The 17,312-nt window shown below is 47.8% G+C and overlaps 1 protein-coding gene across 3 annotated transcripts in view; it reads left to right on the top strand.

Annotated features, from left to right (window-relative positions):
* Positions 1–17,312, top strand: part of RGL3 (ral guanine nucleotide dissociation stimulator like 3) — a 115,962-nt gene that overhangs the window by 35,736 nt on the left and 62,914 nt on the right. For all 3 annotated transcript variants that reach the window (XM_068274249.1, XM_068274250.1, XM_068274251.1), the window contains one exon: positions 6,396–6,494. In XM_068274249.1, the coding sequence (XP_068130350.1) occupies positions 6,396–6,494 (99 nt within the window). The remainder of the gene's footprint in view (positions 1–6,395; positions 6,495–17,312) is intronic.

The raw sequence follows: 17,312 nt of genomic DNA, 5'->3' as shown, positions 1-17,312 counted from the left end.
TTTGTAATCACGTGACCGCCGCTTGGACCGCATCCTGGGAGGCGCCGAGGGACGGACCGAACAAGACGTCAGACAGGTAAGAGTGACTCCAAACCCCCTCCCACACACACACAGGTTTACTGGGAAATATCCGGATACAACTATCCGGATGTCTCCCGGTTCCGGATTTGAGCAGCCCTACTTAAACAGTTGTTTTTTTTAATAGATATACATATGCACACATGGAGATACTGGTTGCTTGGCAGTTGGAAACAGCTGTTATTTCCCACAATGCTACAAGGTTCACGGACAGGAAACTGTCAGGACCATGGTCATGACATCACGCTGTGGAAGGGGTTTCACCACAATATCAGCCATACAGTTGTCCCTGATGATCTATTTGAGAAAAGGTAAAGGTTTCTCATGGGAAAGGGGGTATCAGCTACTGATTGGGATGAAGTTCAATCCTTGGTTAAAGTTCATCTTAATACCTGTAAAAGTGTCCCTGACACACAAACATACCCCCTGTGCCTCCAGCATGTCGCTCCCAGGCTCTCCTTAGTGACAGGCAGACTGTCCCATATCGACACCCTTGGTGTTAAGGTGGCCACACATGATACAATAAAGTGATCCAATGTTATGGCAATTCGATAAAAATAATCAGTTGTACAGAAAAACTAAAAAGCTGCTTTTTAATCTGTTTGAGAAATTTGAATGAACTTACATTTTTTTTTCAATGAAAGAAGATTGGTGGTAGATTTTTCTGATCAATTTTTATGAAAATTGAATGGTGTAGGGTAGATAGTCAATTTCTTAATTTATAGACCTAACATTTTTTAGCATTTCTCACGTGCAGAAAACCACCTGACAGCAATGAAAGCAGCACTGTCAGAAAACACGTGCAGAAAACTGATAGACAAGTGTGGATCCACTGCTGTCCTCAATGGCTGAGGTCCTGACACATTTTTAGCACAGCTTAACCTCCCTGGCGGTATGATTCTTTCCGGATTTTAAGGTCTAAAAGCGGTACAATTTTTTTGCACCATTTGAGATCCTAAAACCTGGCTCTGCAGCAGCTCAGCACAGACTCACCTCCCTTGCTCCAGCGCTGCAGTTTTCCCTTCATCCTCCGGGTGGCACTGTAACCCTAAAGTACGACAGACAGCGATCTAGCGATCTCACCAGGGGAAGCAGAGCCTCGGAGGAGAGTAAGAGGAATGGCAGCCGACATCGGGATACGCCCACTGCACGCATTGCTCTGCATAGACCTCCCAGTGGCTACCACGAGTTCAGCTCGGGGTTACCGCTCCTGGCATGTTCTTTCCACCCCGAGCTGTAATCGTTTAGGCTCTATGCCTAAAAGTACTTGAAGCAGAGGATCAACAGGGCTGCCAGGCAACTGGTATTACTTAAAAGGAAATAAATAAGGCAGCCTCCATATCCCTCTCATTACAGTTGTGCTGTACATACAGGGACGGATCAAGACCAAGTTGCGCCTGGGGCAAGGTCAGGTTTTGGCGCCTAAAGGTCAGGTTTTGGCGCCTAAACTGCCCTTCATTTTGCCGCCTTTTTAAGAATTCAACAAACCGCCTGGGGCAAGATACCCGCTTGCCCCCCCCCTAGATCCGTCCCTGTGTACATAAAGGCTATTTTTTACACCGAGCGGTGCGATACAGTGCGGGCAGAAACCAGCCTTCATATGACCCTGCGCCAGCGTACTACAACAGGGTCTTATGCACAGCGCCAGCCCGGCTCAGTGACGTTCTCCCTGCTAGACAGGAAGTATGTCACTGGGATTCCCATCGGTCCGCACATGCATGCCGGGTTTCACCGCACTCCAGATGTTTACACTTAGGCCTTGTTACACTGTCAAACGCAGATGACCATACGATCGGACCGCAGCGCGTACGATCGCACGCCATTTGTGTTTGCATGCGTTGTGTGGCTGATTCAATTCACTGAAAGTGAATGGGTCAGCCACGCGTCTTGGGAAAAAATGCGTTTGTGCACCGCACTGGTACGGAATGCATCATTCAGTGTGAACATCAGACAGTACAGATGCACTTTTTTAGAGTGACCAGACATCCCGGATTCGGGGTCCGCTGTCCCAGGCTGCATGAGGTCCCGGGAAACGTCCCGCTTCCAGCAGCGGGACGTCCCGGCCTCGGGACTCTGGCCACTCTATCTTCATGAACAGTTCATTGCCCTCAGCCCCGCTCCAGCCTCCTTAGTCTTCCGGTGTTTTGACACCGGCAGGCGAGCAGGGCTACGGCAAGATGGCTGCCGAAGCCCTGTACTGGAGACTATTTGTGTCTCCAGTACAGGGCTTCGGGCGCCATCTTGCCGTAGCCCTGTCAGCGCGGGAGACAAGAGCAGGAGGAATGTGGTCCCGGGAGCAGCGCGCCAGAGGCCGGAGACTTCTGCCAGGTGAGTAAATGCTTTCTTTTCCAGGTGAAATGTTTGCCCGCATTGCGTTTATTTTCTGGTGAAATGTTTGCCCACATTGCGTTTATTTTCTGGTGAAATGTTTGCCCGCATTGCGTTTATTTTCTGGTGAAATGTTTGCCCGCATTGCGTTTATTTTCTGGTGAAATGTTTGCCCGCGTTGCGTTTGATTTCTGGTGAAATGTTTGCCCGCATTGCGTTTATTTTCTGGTGAAATGTTTGCCCGCATTGCGTTTATTTTGTACTGACATGTTGCCCGCATTGCGTTTATTTTGTACTGACATGTTTGCCCGCATTGCGTTTATTTTGTACTGACGTGTTGCCCGCATTGCGTTTATTTTGTACTGACATGTTTGCCCGCATTGCGTTTATTTTGTACTGACATGTTGCCCGCATTGCGTTTATTTTGTACTGACGTGTTGCCCGCATTGCGTTTATTTTGTACTGACATGTTTGCCCGCATTGCGTTTATTTTGTACTGACATGTTGCCCGCATTGCATTTATTTTATACTGACATGTTGCCCGCATTGCGTTTATTTTATACTGACATGTTGCCCGCATTGCATTTATTTTATACTGACGTTGCCCGCATTGCGTTTATTTTGTGCTGACATGTTGCCCGCATTGCATTTATTTTATACTGACGTTGCCCGCATTGCGTTTATTTTGTGCTGACATGTTGCCCGCATTGCATTTATTTTATACTGACATGTTGCCCGCATTGCGTTTATTTTATACTGACATGTTGCCCGCATTGCATTTATTTTATACTGACATGTTGCCCGCATTGCATTTATTTTATACTGACATGTTGCCCGCATTGCATTTATTTTATACTGACGTTGCCCGCATTGCGTTTATTTTGTGCTGACATGTTGCCCATTGCGTTTATTTTCTGGTGTCCGGGGTAACTGTTACTGCATTTATTATTTAATGGTCATAGATGGCTATGTTTGCTGCTTTGTAGTTACGGTATACTATTAGCATCACACCGTTTCTGCACACCCATGATGCAAAGTCTCGTTTGACCACATCATGGCGTAAACACTGCTTTCTTATGCTTTGCTGTTACATCATTACGTTAGCTCCGCCCATACAATGGCATGGCCACCCCCATATTCGCAACCCGGCAACCCCCCACCCCCAGTCTTCGTCACTGAGCGCTCCTCAGTCCCCCCACTTTTCGCCGCGCCCCCCCCCGCCCCCTCCCCGTCCCAGGTTGGACCCACAAAAATCTGGTCACTCTAACTTTTTGATGTTCGTGCGTGTTTGCCTCCTGCATGAGTGGCCGAAATACGGACGGCAACGTGTGCAGTGTGAACGAGGCCTTACTGTGTCGCCTATCGACTTACATTGCTATATAATCTGCATGGTTGGCGCTGAGCATGTGGCAACGTTCTGTTTGGATACTCCTGGTGCACCGCGTAACATCGCGTGAAGTGGGCAAGTCTCCTTAGGATGGGGATGGGGCGGGGAAGTGTAACGCGGGGTGACGCAGAGCATAAGTGTAAAAGTGGCCTAAATGACGGGAATGAATCAGGAAAGCTAGAACACACTTCTCTCAGTCTATCCTAAATACTGGCGTGGAAATGGCCCTTGAGCAGAGCCGGATCATCCACAGGGCAAATTTAGGCATCTGCCTGGGGTCTGGAGAGAGTCTAGCGGCCTAGAGCATGCTGGCCCCCACCAAAAAACCCAGGTGACCATCAGCGGTTGGCAAAAAGTGCTATCTTGCCAATGGCCCTATTTCAACTTATTCCCTTTAACTTCTTGCGACTGATCCACGCGAATTGGCGTGAACGCGGCGGCAGCCCCAGGACCGCTCCATGCCGACCGGCTTGAACGGCCTTCTATGGGGCTAGCAGGATAGCATGCGTGCGCCGATGTGTGCGCATCTCCGCTTGGTCTCCCAGCGGCGATCGCTGCTCGGAGACTGTTAGACGCCGTCTAAAATACCTGTACATTGCTGCGATCTAAGGCAGCTCTGTACTGGAGACAGCCGTGTGACACTGAAGCCCATCACCGCCGATTGCAGTGACAGGCTGACTGGGGGAGGGAGGGAAAATAAAGAAAGAAATACACATTTTTATAATAAATAAATAAATAAATAAAAATATTTGTAAAAAAATAAATCAACATCGAGGGAGCGATCAGACCCCACCAACAAAGAGCTCTGTTGGTGGGGAGAAAAGAGGGGCGGGGGAATCACTTGTGTGCTGAGTTGTACGGCCCTGCAGCTTGGCCTTAAAGCTGCAGTGGCCCAATTTATGAAAAATGGCCTGGTCTTTATGGAGGGTTTAACACCACAATCCTTAAAGAGAACCAGAGACGAAGCACCCTCATGTATTTTACCATACATATCAATGGGAACATGACAGTAAACACCTACTCTGCTCTTTGTTTCATTCTTCTCTGCTACATCTGCCTGTTATCAGCCCTGATAAGAATCCCCGACTGAGCATTCAGTCTAGCTTTCACGGGAATGATTATAGTTGAGTCAGTCTTCTGTGATGTCTTTTCAAGCCCAAGCCTGCCCCCTTGTGGCTCTGCTTTGCTGCTATTTATCCTCAAAGCAGGAAAGCAGAGCCACAAGAGGGCAGACTTGGGCTTAAAATGACATCACAGAAGACTGACTCAGCTATAATCATTCCCGTGAAAGCCAGACTGAATGCTCAGTCGGGGATTCTTATCAGGGCTGATAACAGGCAGAGAAGAATGAAACAAAGAGCAGGGTAGGTGTTTACTGTCATGTTCCCATTGATATATATACTAAATACATGAGGGTGCTTCGTCGCTGGTTCACTTTAAGTGGTTAAGGACTGGAGTTGGACGCCTGTGCTTTAGAGGAACAGGTACGACAGCATATGAGTTCCCCTACCCCGACCTGTACAGCCAGTGATGGTGACATCAGAGGGGAGTAGGCAAAGTTCTCAGGCATTCACAGCGTACAGAATTCAGTAATACTGCACTGTTGTCACCAGCAGCGCCTCCAGCTACAGAACAGGCTTGCCTTGCTTTGTTGTATAGACACACGGGACTATGTGCATATAAATATGTATACAAGTCAGCAGAGACACCTGTTTATAGGTTAGTCCGGGATACCTCCTGTAATATGGGTCACATCCTTAGCAGGGCACTCACTAGTTAAATCTCCACAACTTTCCAAATCTAAAGTCACCCGTCCGGTTCTGCCAGCTCCCCTCCCTCTGCCGGCGTTATCTCATCCCGTCCTATTAACTCGCCAAGTTCAGATCAGCTGCACGGGGCGATACACTGGCACAAAAACATGCCCGGCCACATAGCTACCAACTGCCCCAGAACCGCAGGGACACGCCCAGGAGCTGGAACAAGCCCAGAGCAGGATTATCCCCAGGCAATCTAGGCAGGTGCCTGGGGCCTAATGGGTGTCAAGGGGCCCCCTGCCACCCTCTCTGACCTGTCTCCACTTCAGCTTACCAAAAGGAGGCCCCCAAATTTACTACCGTTAACATCTTAATCCATCTCTGAAGAAGCGACTTAATTTTTTTAAAAAAATGTGTAGTTTGCTCTCGACTGGTTTTCAGAGTTGGCCAAAAAAATGGAGCATCATGACTGCCTTGCATATTATCCTCGTGTAAAGAGTGAGTGGAACATGCTGCCATGTATGGTGGCGTCAGCGATATGTGGGAGGAGGCACCACCCATTCCTATTGGATAAGCACGATATGGAACAATTGGGACTACCGCTACTATTGGATGTGTGCTGTAGGGGGAGGGGAAGAGGGTGGAGACTTGTCAAAGAACAAGTAAGAATGCATCATCCCTTCCCCTGCATCCAGGGCCAAAAATAGCAAGATTATTGTGTTAACTGCATTGATCAGATGCATAAACTGTTTCTTACTATAAACCTTGCCTTATTTTTTTTCCCCTATTGAAATCTGCAGGAAATTATAATTTAATATATATTTTGCCCATCTTTGTTCTTGTTTCAGAACCCCTTGCAGGAGTGGGGGGAAGAGGTGGAAGATGGGGCGATCTATGGAGTAACACTGAGGAGACTGAGGACCGAAAGCCCCACTGGAGACTTCCTGGTAATAAAATCTGACATATTTGTTATCTTTTCAAGTCCCCACAGGGGCCTGATCACTAAAGGTGGCCACACACCATACAATTTTTTAAATATCTGTTCAATTTAAGCATTGCAATCAATTTTTCTGACTGATTGTAACATTTCAAAAATATGACCAATGTACCACACACCTATGTTAAATGTTTCCCCCAATTATGATAAAAATGATTGGAAACTCTAACAAAATTGCTAGGGTGTGCATATTAATAAATTGACAATCCAACACACACCATACAATCTTTAGAAAGATTGAAGAAAAATATCTGGCAGTCCGGATCGATTAAAATCGAAGAAAACGGGAAATCCGATCGGATTTTTCAGTCGAATGAAAAAAAAAGCTTTCGATTTTTTCGGGAGATACGATCGTTTTTATCGAATTACTGTAAAATCGGATCATTTTATTGTATCGTGTGTGGCCACCTTAAAGGTGACCATACCATACCCACAGCAAGATTTCATCTGTCAAAATGACAGGTCAATTATCGTTCCAACCGACATCGTGTAGCTATCTTTTTTTTTTTTAAAACGACGGTAAACGATAGTTACAGATTTCCGATGTATGACGTTGCTCATACATTTTGAAATAACCTCAAGATGGATCGGATCAGTACGTTCAACATTCCCCATGTGTACAGATCTTAAGGCTGGTTTCACAGTGGGACGTTGCGGTTTAGGGGACGTTATGGTCGCATAACGAGCCCCTAGCGCAACGCCTGGTGGTGTTGGAGCAGGACCCTACCAAGAGCCGCGTTACAAGCAGCTCTTGGTGCGCCTGCTCTGTCGGAGGCACTGCGGAGACCACGTGAGCGGAGCTCTCCGCATCACGTGGTCCCGCCAGCCAATCCGCGGCCGCTCCAGGATGTAAACACTGCAAGTGCAGTGAATATAAAGTAGCCATGTGCCTGGCTACGTAGCGGCCTCTCCCCGCCTCCTCTCCGCCCATAAAATGAATATAGGAAAAAACCCTACTGAGCATGTGCAAACCGTCTGTAAAGTACTGCATGCAGTACGTTATGTAGACGTGCTGCGTTACAATGTAATGCAACGTGGGCACTGTGAACAGCCCATTGATTTTTCATTGCTGTGCGTTGGGGTGCGTTACAGGCTGCTCTAATGTTAGGCTGTAACGTCCCACTGTGAAAGCAGCCTTAAAGGGGAACTGAAGAGAGAGGTATATGGAGGCTGTCATGTTTATTTCCTTTTAATCAATACCAGTTGCCTGGCAGCCCTGCTGGTCTATTTCTCTGCAGTAGTATCCGAATAACACCAGAAACAAGCATGCAGCTAGTCTTGTCAGATCTGACTTATAAGTCTGAACCACTGAAACACCTGATCTGCTGCATGCTTGTTTAGGGGCTATGGCTAATAGTATTAGAGGCAGAGGATCAGCAGGGCTGCCAGGCAACTGGTATTGTCTAAAAGGAAATAAACATGACAGCCTCCATATACCTCTCTCTTCAGTTCCCCTTTAAAGGACAACAACCAAGGTGACATGTGACATGATGAGATAGACGTGTATGTACAGTGCCTAGCACACAAATAACTAGGCTGTGTTCCTTTTTTTTCTTCTCTGCCTGAAAAAGTTCAGGTATGTAAGTGACAGTTTCTGTCCGGGTTGGACTGGGTCAGACTATAGCCTAACCCTCACTGATAAGTAATTACAGCCATAAAACACTTTCCTGTCAGTAAATGGCTTCTGTTAGCAGGAAAGAGATAACAAAGGGACAGTAATTCATAGATTTGAGCTCTGGCATGTTTCAATGAAGGTGTCATTGAGCAGAGACAATGAAAAAGTAAAAAACTAAATTTAAATATAAAAGAAAACTGCGTGATATCTAAAAAAAAATTTTTTTTTAGGAAAAGGAGGATAGATACAGTTGTTTTTCTCATCAGTTTATTTTCACCTCGGATTGAAGTGATCTTTCTGCTAAAGTCCATGGATCTTTCCCTTGCATAATTCCTTGTTTAACTAGTTCAGGACCGCGATAAGTAAAATCTATGCCACATCTGCAGGTCTCTAATGGTGCCCATACAGGTTACAAGATTTTAATTTTATTTCGATCAGAGAAATTCGATCGATTATTCTGTTTTATCGAATAGTTTTTAAATTTCTTTTTGAAGTGCCATATGAAGAAAAAGTTAGTTTTTTCTAGATTATTGTTTATTTTCACTCAATTCGATAGTTTTGGTCAAATCAATGGGAAAATCAAACGTTTTAACTGTATCGTGTATGGGCACCATAAAGCTGACGTGGCGTAGATTCTATGTCGCAGCTCACCGCAATGCCGAGCCAATCACTGCTCACCATGACTGCAGTCATGTGACAGCCAAGCTTCCTCTTTTGGGAAAGGAGTCCGTTTTATTGGCTCCTTACCAGGTGATCACTGTGAGCCAATCACTGCTCATCGTGACTACAGTCATGTGACAGCCAAGCTTCCTCTTTTGGGAAAGGAGTCCGTTTTATTGGCTCCTTACCAGGTGATCACTGTGAGCCAATCACTGCTCACCGTGACTGCAGTCATGTGACAGCCAAGCTTCCTCTTATGGGAAAGGAGTCAGTTTTATTGGCTCCTTACCAGGTGATCACTGTGAGCCAATCACAGTGATCACAGACCGGCCCATTACAAAAAGGCTCTGCCTGGAATTAGTTAACGATCCTATCGTTGGCATTCTACTTGCAGTCTATTACATTGGTAAAGATGTTTTGTGTAAAGATTGTGGAAGCTTCCTTCATAGGCAGCTTCCAGCAATTCAGTCTTCTTGTGGGTACTTAGCTTTATAAATGGCCACCACATGCACCCATCAGATAGATATCTGTAAGATCAAATCTGATGGGATTCTATCTGATCTGTGCCACACACTAGAACAGATTTTTTTTTAAATATTTCAGTATGAAGTGATATGGAGGCTGCCATAATTATTTTCTTTTAAACGATGTCAGTTGCAGCTGGTTACACCTATAAGTAGTGGTGCGCACTACAGAAATCAGCCTTCTTATGATCCTGCGCCACGGTGCAGAAACAGGGTCATATGCATAGGCCCACCCCCCGGCTAGTGACGTACTCCCTGCTGGGCACTACGTCTCTGGGATTCCTGTCATTCCGCACATACGCGCTGCTTTGCTCCTTATCACACCTTAAAGGACACCCGAGGCGAAAATAAACGAATGAAATAAACAATTGTATCTATCTTCCTTCTCCTAAAAAGTCCTTTTTAAGATATTCCACAGTTTTATTTTATGTTTAAATCTACTTTTTAAGTTTTAACTGTTTTATTGTTTTTGCTCAATAACACATTCATTGAAGTATGCCAGAGCTAAAATATATTAAGTATTGACCCTTTTTATCTCTTTCCTGCTCTCAGAAGCCATTTTCTGCTAGGAAAGTGTTTTATAGTTGGAATTTCTTAGCAATGAGGGTCACACTGTAGTCACTTCCTGTCAGAGTCAGCCATTTACTTACCTGATCTTTAACTCTTTCCAGCAGAGAAAGGAAAAAAGGAACACACCATAGTTATTTGTGTGCTAGGCACTGTACATACCCATGTCTATCTCATTAAGTCACATGTCACCTCGGGTATCCTTTAAGATGTTGAATAACTGTAACCTCTCAGATCAGTGAATAATGGCGCACAGCGCCTATGCATAAAAATGGTGCCGCATTAAAAAGATATGCTTATCGCTATTTATCGTTAGTACTGCATAATGGCGCACAGGGAAAAAAGAAGAAAAACGGCACTCACTAACGTTATTTATCAATAGTGGCGCACACTAACGTTATTTATCAATAGTGCCGTTTATTTGCGAAACAGCAGACGTTATTGCCCACAGTAACGTTATTTATCAATAGCGCCCTACATAAGCCAAACTGCAGACATTATTTAACTGCAAAATGGTGAATGGATTTAATGTAACACTGTCAAGGTTAGGGTTAGGCACTACCGGGGGGGGGGGGGGGTCTTAGGGTTAGGCACCACCAGGGGGGTGGTTAGGGTTAGGCACCACCAGGGGGGTCTTAGGGTTAGGCACCACCAGGGGGGTGGTTAGGGTTAGGCACCACCAGGGGGGTGGTTAGGGTTAGGCACCACCAGGAGGGGTTTAGGGGTAAGGGATAGGTACAGAGAGGGTTCTGTGTGTTAACGCTAAATAACAATAAGGCTTTAACGTTAAATAACAATAAGGCTTAAACGTTAAATAGCGATAAGCGGCAAACGGATTAGCGGCAACACCGTGCGCCATTATTCGCAAGCGCCATTTTCAGATGGATCCGTAACCTCTACCCTGAATTATGCCTTACCCCAGTTGATCTAGGCCGTGTCCTAACAATGATGCTGCACATGTTAGGGGAATACAGAGGTGTCTGCTGTCCAGCAATGGATTAATGTGTAGCCTTTCTTACATGACAGTTTAGGTAAGATGAGGTGGGTGCATAAGCTCAGGGGTGAGCCTGGGGTGCCTGGCACCTGGGTGCAAGATTTTCTCTGGCGCCTATGGGAGTGGTTAAATTAACCGCGCCCAACCACATAACCACACCCATGTCCTGCCTAATCACACCCACACCTTCCACCTCTTTACGCATGCATGTGATACCCCAATCCTACCCCTCTTCCATGGGCTTGCTCCTGGCTGGCTTTGGCTGCCTGCAAGTCTGCTAGTCTCTGGACTGACTCAGGCTGAGAGGCTCTGCGAGTGCGATGCAGTCACACATGCGTATTTATGGCTGCCTGCGGCCACCCTACTCTCGCTCGCTGTCGTCGGCTCCTCCCCCCCCGCCAAGCCCAAGCGTGAGGTGGGCTGCCTGTATCTTTCCCGTTGCGCCGCGCAGCCTGCCAGTGTTGCCAACCTTTCACGTTATTTTTTTACTGACAAATACCTAAAAATTTACTGACAAAAGATTATTTTTACTGACAAAATTTCCCCACTAAATGCACATAAGAGACTGCTTTTCCCCATGTAAATGCACATAACAAGAGACTGCTTTTCACCAGCAAATGCACATAACAAGAGACTGCTTTTCACCAGCAAATGCACATAATAAGACAGCTTTTCACCAGCAAATGCACATACAGTGGAGGAAATAATTATTTGACCCCTCACTGATTTTGTAAGTTTGTCCAATGACAAAGAAATGAAAAGTCTCAGAACAGTATCATTTCAATGGTAGGTTTATTTTAACAGTGGCAGATAGCACATCAAAAGGAAAATCGAAAAAATAACCTTAAATAAAAGATAGCAACTGATTTGCGTTTCATTGAGTGAAATAAGTTTTTGAACCCCTACCAACCATTAAGAGTTCTGGCTCCCACAGAGTGGTTAGACACTTCTACTCAATTAGTCACCCTCATTAAGGGCACCTGTCTTAACTAGTCACCTGTATAAAAGACACCTGTCCACAGAATCAATCAATCAATCAAGCAGACTCCAAACTCTCCAACATGGGAAAGACCAAAGAGCTGTCCAAGGATGTCAGAGACAAAATTGTAGACCTGCACGAGGCTGGAATGGGCTACAAAACCATTAGCAAGAAGCTGGGAGAGAAGGTGACAACTGTTGGTGCGATTGTTTGAAAATGGAAGGAGCACAAAATGACCATCAATCGACCTCGCTCTGGGGCTCCACGCAAGATCTCACCTCGTGGGGTGTCAATGGTTCTGAGAAAGGTGAAAAAGCATCCTAGAACTACACGGGAGGAGTTAGTGAATGACCTCAAATTAGCAGGGACCACAGTCACCAAGAAAACCATTGGAAACTGTCACGGACGATTGCGGGGACGCAGGCGCGTCCTGGAACCGCCCGTGAAGAAAAGAACGATCGCACTCGATTCCTGCGTCGATTGCGCTTCAAATCGGTACAATCTGGATTTATTGTGTAGGAGGTCTGCAGTCCCTTCTTAGCAGAGGAATAGCATCACCTTAACTGCAGGATGGCCCTTTTGATATGCTAATGAGCCTGGGCCCAGAGAGTCCCTGGTTCAAGCTGTGCTGATGGCCCATCCATCAGGTATAAGGTGACAAGCAGCTGGCAGGAAGACTGGCCCTGTGACTGCTGATCAAGCCAGAGGTGTAAACTCAAAGTTGTCTAAGCAGATTTCACATTCAGATGTTAATTGAAGGAGCCAACAGGGCCTTTCATAGCCAAGAAGCAGACACAGCTGGACTCCAGTCAGGCTGACTCCGGCCTTAGCAGGAAGAAATGAATGTACAATATAATCTTTTGCCCATTTACAGAATACAATAAATAGGGTGGTTATGAGAGCGGTATCATTGGATCTGTAGGGTCATGCTGGATCTCTTGATACCAGTCGAGAGGGGCCCGGGGCCCCTACCACCCAGGTATGAATCTACTCAGGACCCTGATCTGATGCACTAGCCATGTCAGGTATCATATTAATCTGTATTTTCCTCCAAGTATGAAGCTGTTACCCCCCTAAATGTAACGTGTATGGTTCAGGAGTTACAGCAATTCATAAGTTTAGCTCTAAAATCTCTCAGAGGGAATGAACTGTCATTTGCTGGTAGCTCAGAGGGGGCTGGCATTGCCACACCCCCAAACCAGCTTCATCAAAAGCACAGAGCCAGCAGGCGGGCTGTGTCCTCCACACTGAAACATCTTGCACTCATCAGATGCCAGCTTGAGGATATGCTGGCATCCACCTGGTCTGAACTCTGAACTCTGGACTTTGAAACCAAGGACTTTATGATTCTTCCCACAATAAGGACATCTTTCCAGGAACTAAGTATTTTTTCTCCCTTCTTTTATTTTTCATACTGGCTATTACTGTTTTCATAATTGTTGATTTTCATAATTGTCTGTATATATTAATTATTTATATTGCGTGAATAAACGACTTTCTCCAAGTCATTCACTTTCCGCTACCCTGCTTATCAGCACACACAGAAATGATCCCGGGTCTCTGAAGATACGCTACTGTTTGTTTGTTGTTGGCTAGACAGAATATCGTGTGTTTAACCGTTTTATTCGCAGGATTAGTCAGTCAGTTAGTGGGCCCCACGGTCCCATAGTAACCGCGGTGGTGGCAGTTTACTCTGAACCAGTAGGTGACGTTGTAATTACCCGTGTCTCACAGGCTCCCTTCTGAGTTGTCTGCGGCTAATTCTTAACGGTTCCTGCGCATTGACTGCGACCAGAGTTCGCACGATCTGTGCGCTGGCACCGTTTAGAAGGCTAAGTGTGGTCAGCCACTGAGGGCTCCTGTGACAGTGGTAGGCAGCGGTGAGACCTGTGTTGTGCTGAAAGTATCTGCGATAGCGCTAGCGCTATCGAGAAACGAACTAATTCGTTGGTGTAGCTGGAAGGCAATATATTTTTTATATATACAGAGAGACTGTGTAGCCAGTACCCCTCCCCAAAAGTTTTATTTTATTTGGCATGGAAATGTCCGGGAACTACCAGAACATGTGCCTAGCAGACCTGGAAAATCTTTGCGAAGAGAGGGGCATTGGCATCCTCCGCAAGACAAAACGGGACCTGATAGCAGACTTGTCCAGATGGGATGCCCAGCAACTGCGGGAGCCGGGAGTGTCCGCTGAGGTGGATACCAGCCCATCTGACAATCAAGGGGAACCAGAGGCTGAAGATCTTAGGCGTACAGAGGTTGAGCATCCTGCGGGCCCTGTTGCAACAGTTACGCCAGAGACTGTCAGTATGGACCCCAATCCCAGAGTTTCTGACATTACTCGCCCGGAACTGGCCAGTACTGGACTGTCCATGGGTGCTGACCCGGTAATGCAGCAGGCATTACAAAAGCTGATGGAGACTGACCTGGACAAGTACCTGCAGTACATGCGTGAGGAGCGCCAATCTGCAGAACGCAAAGCTGCTGCTGCTGCTGCTGAACGCCACGCGGAGAGGGATGCCGCAGAGGCGCGGGAGAGACGACAGCATGAGCTCAACATGGCAAAGGTTCAACAGGCCAGCCGGAGTTCACCGCCCAGCCTCCCTGCTGAAGGAGCTGCACCACCCGTAAGTGCAAAGTTTAAATTTGCTAATATTGAAAAAGACACAGACATTGACTTGTTTTTGCGGTCTTTTGAAAAAGCATGCCGTCAGTATCGTCTGTCCCAAGACCAGTGGGCCAGACATCTGACACCTTTGCTGCGCTACAAAGCGCTTGATGCCTTCGCAGAATTGCCTGCGGAGAAGGATAATGATTATGCTGCTATAAAAGACGCTATCATTACTAAGTACCAGCTGACGCCAGAAGCCTATCGCAAAAAGTTCAGGGCCTGGCAGAAAAAGTCTTCTGATTCGTACCGAGATGTGGTCAGCAGCTTGCTCACCACACTCCGTCAGTGGACTCTAGGCCTCACCAAAGGGTCTTATGGCGTCCTGGAGGACTTGATAGTCCTCGAGCAATTTCTGAACATTTGCCCTGCTGATGTACGACAATTTGTGTTAGAACGCAAGCCGACTTCAGCAACTGTCGCTGCAGACCTTGCTGAGACTTTTGCAACTACCCGGGTGGCTGATACACGCAGAACTGTCCCATCCAGCTGGAGAGGAGGTCAGCCCAATACCTCGGCAGACCCTCCTGCCCCTGTGAGCCGTCCGCCACAGAGGCCACCCAGCGCAGCTGCTGCACCCAGGCCTGCAGCGCCTGGAGAGGTCACCTGTCACTACTGCCGCCAGCCCGGACACATGAAATTCGACTGTCCGGAGCGGAGACAGACACCACCAGCACCTGGATCATCTGCATCACCTGCACCTCACCCACAGCAGAGGCAGCCCGCCAGCGAACCACAGCCTGGATCATCCGATTTTGTCCTGTTTGCCCGCGGAAAGGAAATCCGCGACCGAACCGACCAGCAGCAACTTGTTAGAGTGAACGGCAAAGTTGTCACCGGATTTCGAGACACCGGAGCTGACATCACGTTAGTTCACTCACATCTTGTGCCAAAGGAGAGCATCAGCTCCAGCCGATCCCTTGCCCTTACTGGAGTAGAGGGCACCCTTTTCCACATAGCCCATGCCAGAGTGAAGCTGGATTGGGGAGTGGGAGGGGTCCACGAAAGGGTTGTTGGGGTTATGAAGGATCTCCCAGTCCCTGTGTTGCTAGGGACTGATTTGGGCAAGCTTGTGTCCTACTATGAACCTGCCACGACCGCCTTGTCGCTCACGGAAGGAGACGGACTCTCCACCCACCACCAGGTACTTTATACACTTGGGGGAGCACCAGGGGGAGGTGGGTTGAATGTGCCCAGTTCAAGGGTACCAGGTTCAATAGTGCCTGCTTCAAAGGCACCTGAGTTTGAGGTACAGACTGTCTGTTGTGATGATGCTGCAACTGTACCTGAGTCTCCTGTACAACCTGTCTGTAATGAAAAAATGTCTATACCTGTCAATGTCATTACTGCATGCAATGATGATCTGAGTAATGTCCGTCTGTGCCATTCTGACAGTGTACCTGTGCTAGCAATACCGCGCAGCTGCACTGCTCAGAACCCGAGCTCAGAACAGGTGGAGGGGGTTCCGGCCTCCTCCCCCTCCTCTGACCGCAGGGATGAGACCTTTCAGCCGCTGGCCTCGTGTGACATGAGCCAGTTGGCTGAAACTGACAGCGCCGTATTCTCGGCCGCACTACAAAGTGACCCAAGCCTGGAGGTGCTCAGGAAGCAAGCCGCTGAGCCCCTCGCAGACGGGGCCGCTTTCAAGGTGTACTGGGAAGGTGGGAGACTGTACAGTGAGTCTGTACAGCCCCCTACAGGTAGATCCCACGCGAATACCAAATGGCTTGTGGTCCCGAGTGCGTTCAGGGGACATGTGCTGAAATCCGCACATGGTAATCCTCTGACCGGGCACTCGGGTGTCCGCAAGACACTCGCCGGTATTCGGAAACAGTTTTATTGGCCCCGGATGAACAGGGATGTAGCCAACTACTGCAGGGCATGTGCCGTCTGTCAGGAGCTGGGAAGGTCCAGGGATTCCCGCGGGGTTCCCTTAGGTCCACAGCCACTCAGCAGGGGAACCCTGCGTGGGCTGGCTGTTGACCTAACCAACCCACTGCCCGTTGTCAGCAGTCTCGGCAGACACCACGTCCGACTGCAGTGGCGCAAACGCCCTGTCCAGAACGGTCCATGTTGGGTCAACCCTGAGGGTAGCAGACCGCGACCGGTCCAGGGGAACCGAGCCACAGGCTCCAATAGGTTTTCCCGCCGTACCGGCAACTCGAGGCCCGTCAGCCAGGTTAGCGGCGCCGCCACACATCTTGCGGATGAGTGGCTAAGCCACGGACAAGGGGGGGGGGCTGTCACGGACGATTGCGGGGACGCAGGCGCGTCCTGGAACCGCCCGTGAAGAAAAGAACGATCGCACTCGATTCCTGCGTCGATTGCGCTTCAAATCGGTACAATCTGGATTTATTGTGTAGGAGGTCTGCAGTCCCTTCTTAGCAGAGGAATAGCATCACCTTAACTGCAGGATGGCCCTTTTGATATGCTAATGAGCCTGGGCCCAGAGAGTCCCTGGCTTCAAGCTGTGCTGATGGCCCATCCATCAGGTATAAGGTGACAAGCAGCTGGCAGGAAGACTGGCCCTGTGACTGCTGATCAAGCCAGAGGTGTAAACTCAAAGTTGTCTAAGCAGATTTCACATTCAGATGTTAATTGAAGGAGCCAACAGGGCCTTTCATAGCCAAGAAGCAGACACAGCTGGACTCCAGTCAGGCTGACTCCGGCCTTAGCAGGAAGAAATGAATGTACAATATAATCTTTTGCCCATTTACAGAATACAATAAATAGGGTGGTTATGAGAGCGGTATCATTG

The sequence above is a fragment of the Hyperolius riggenbachi genome, chromosome 3 (genome assembly GCF_040937935.1).
Source record: "Hyperolius riggenbachi isolate aHypRig1 chromosome 3, aHypRig1.pri, whole genome shotgun sequence".
Lineage (NCBI taxonomy): Eukaryota > Metazoa > Chordata > Amphibia > Anura > Hyperoliidae > Hyperolius > Hyperolius riggenbachi.
Note: the sequence above shows the minus strand (reverse complement) of the source record. Positions and strands in the feature narration are given on the sequence as shown.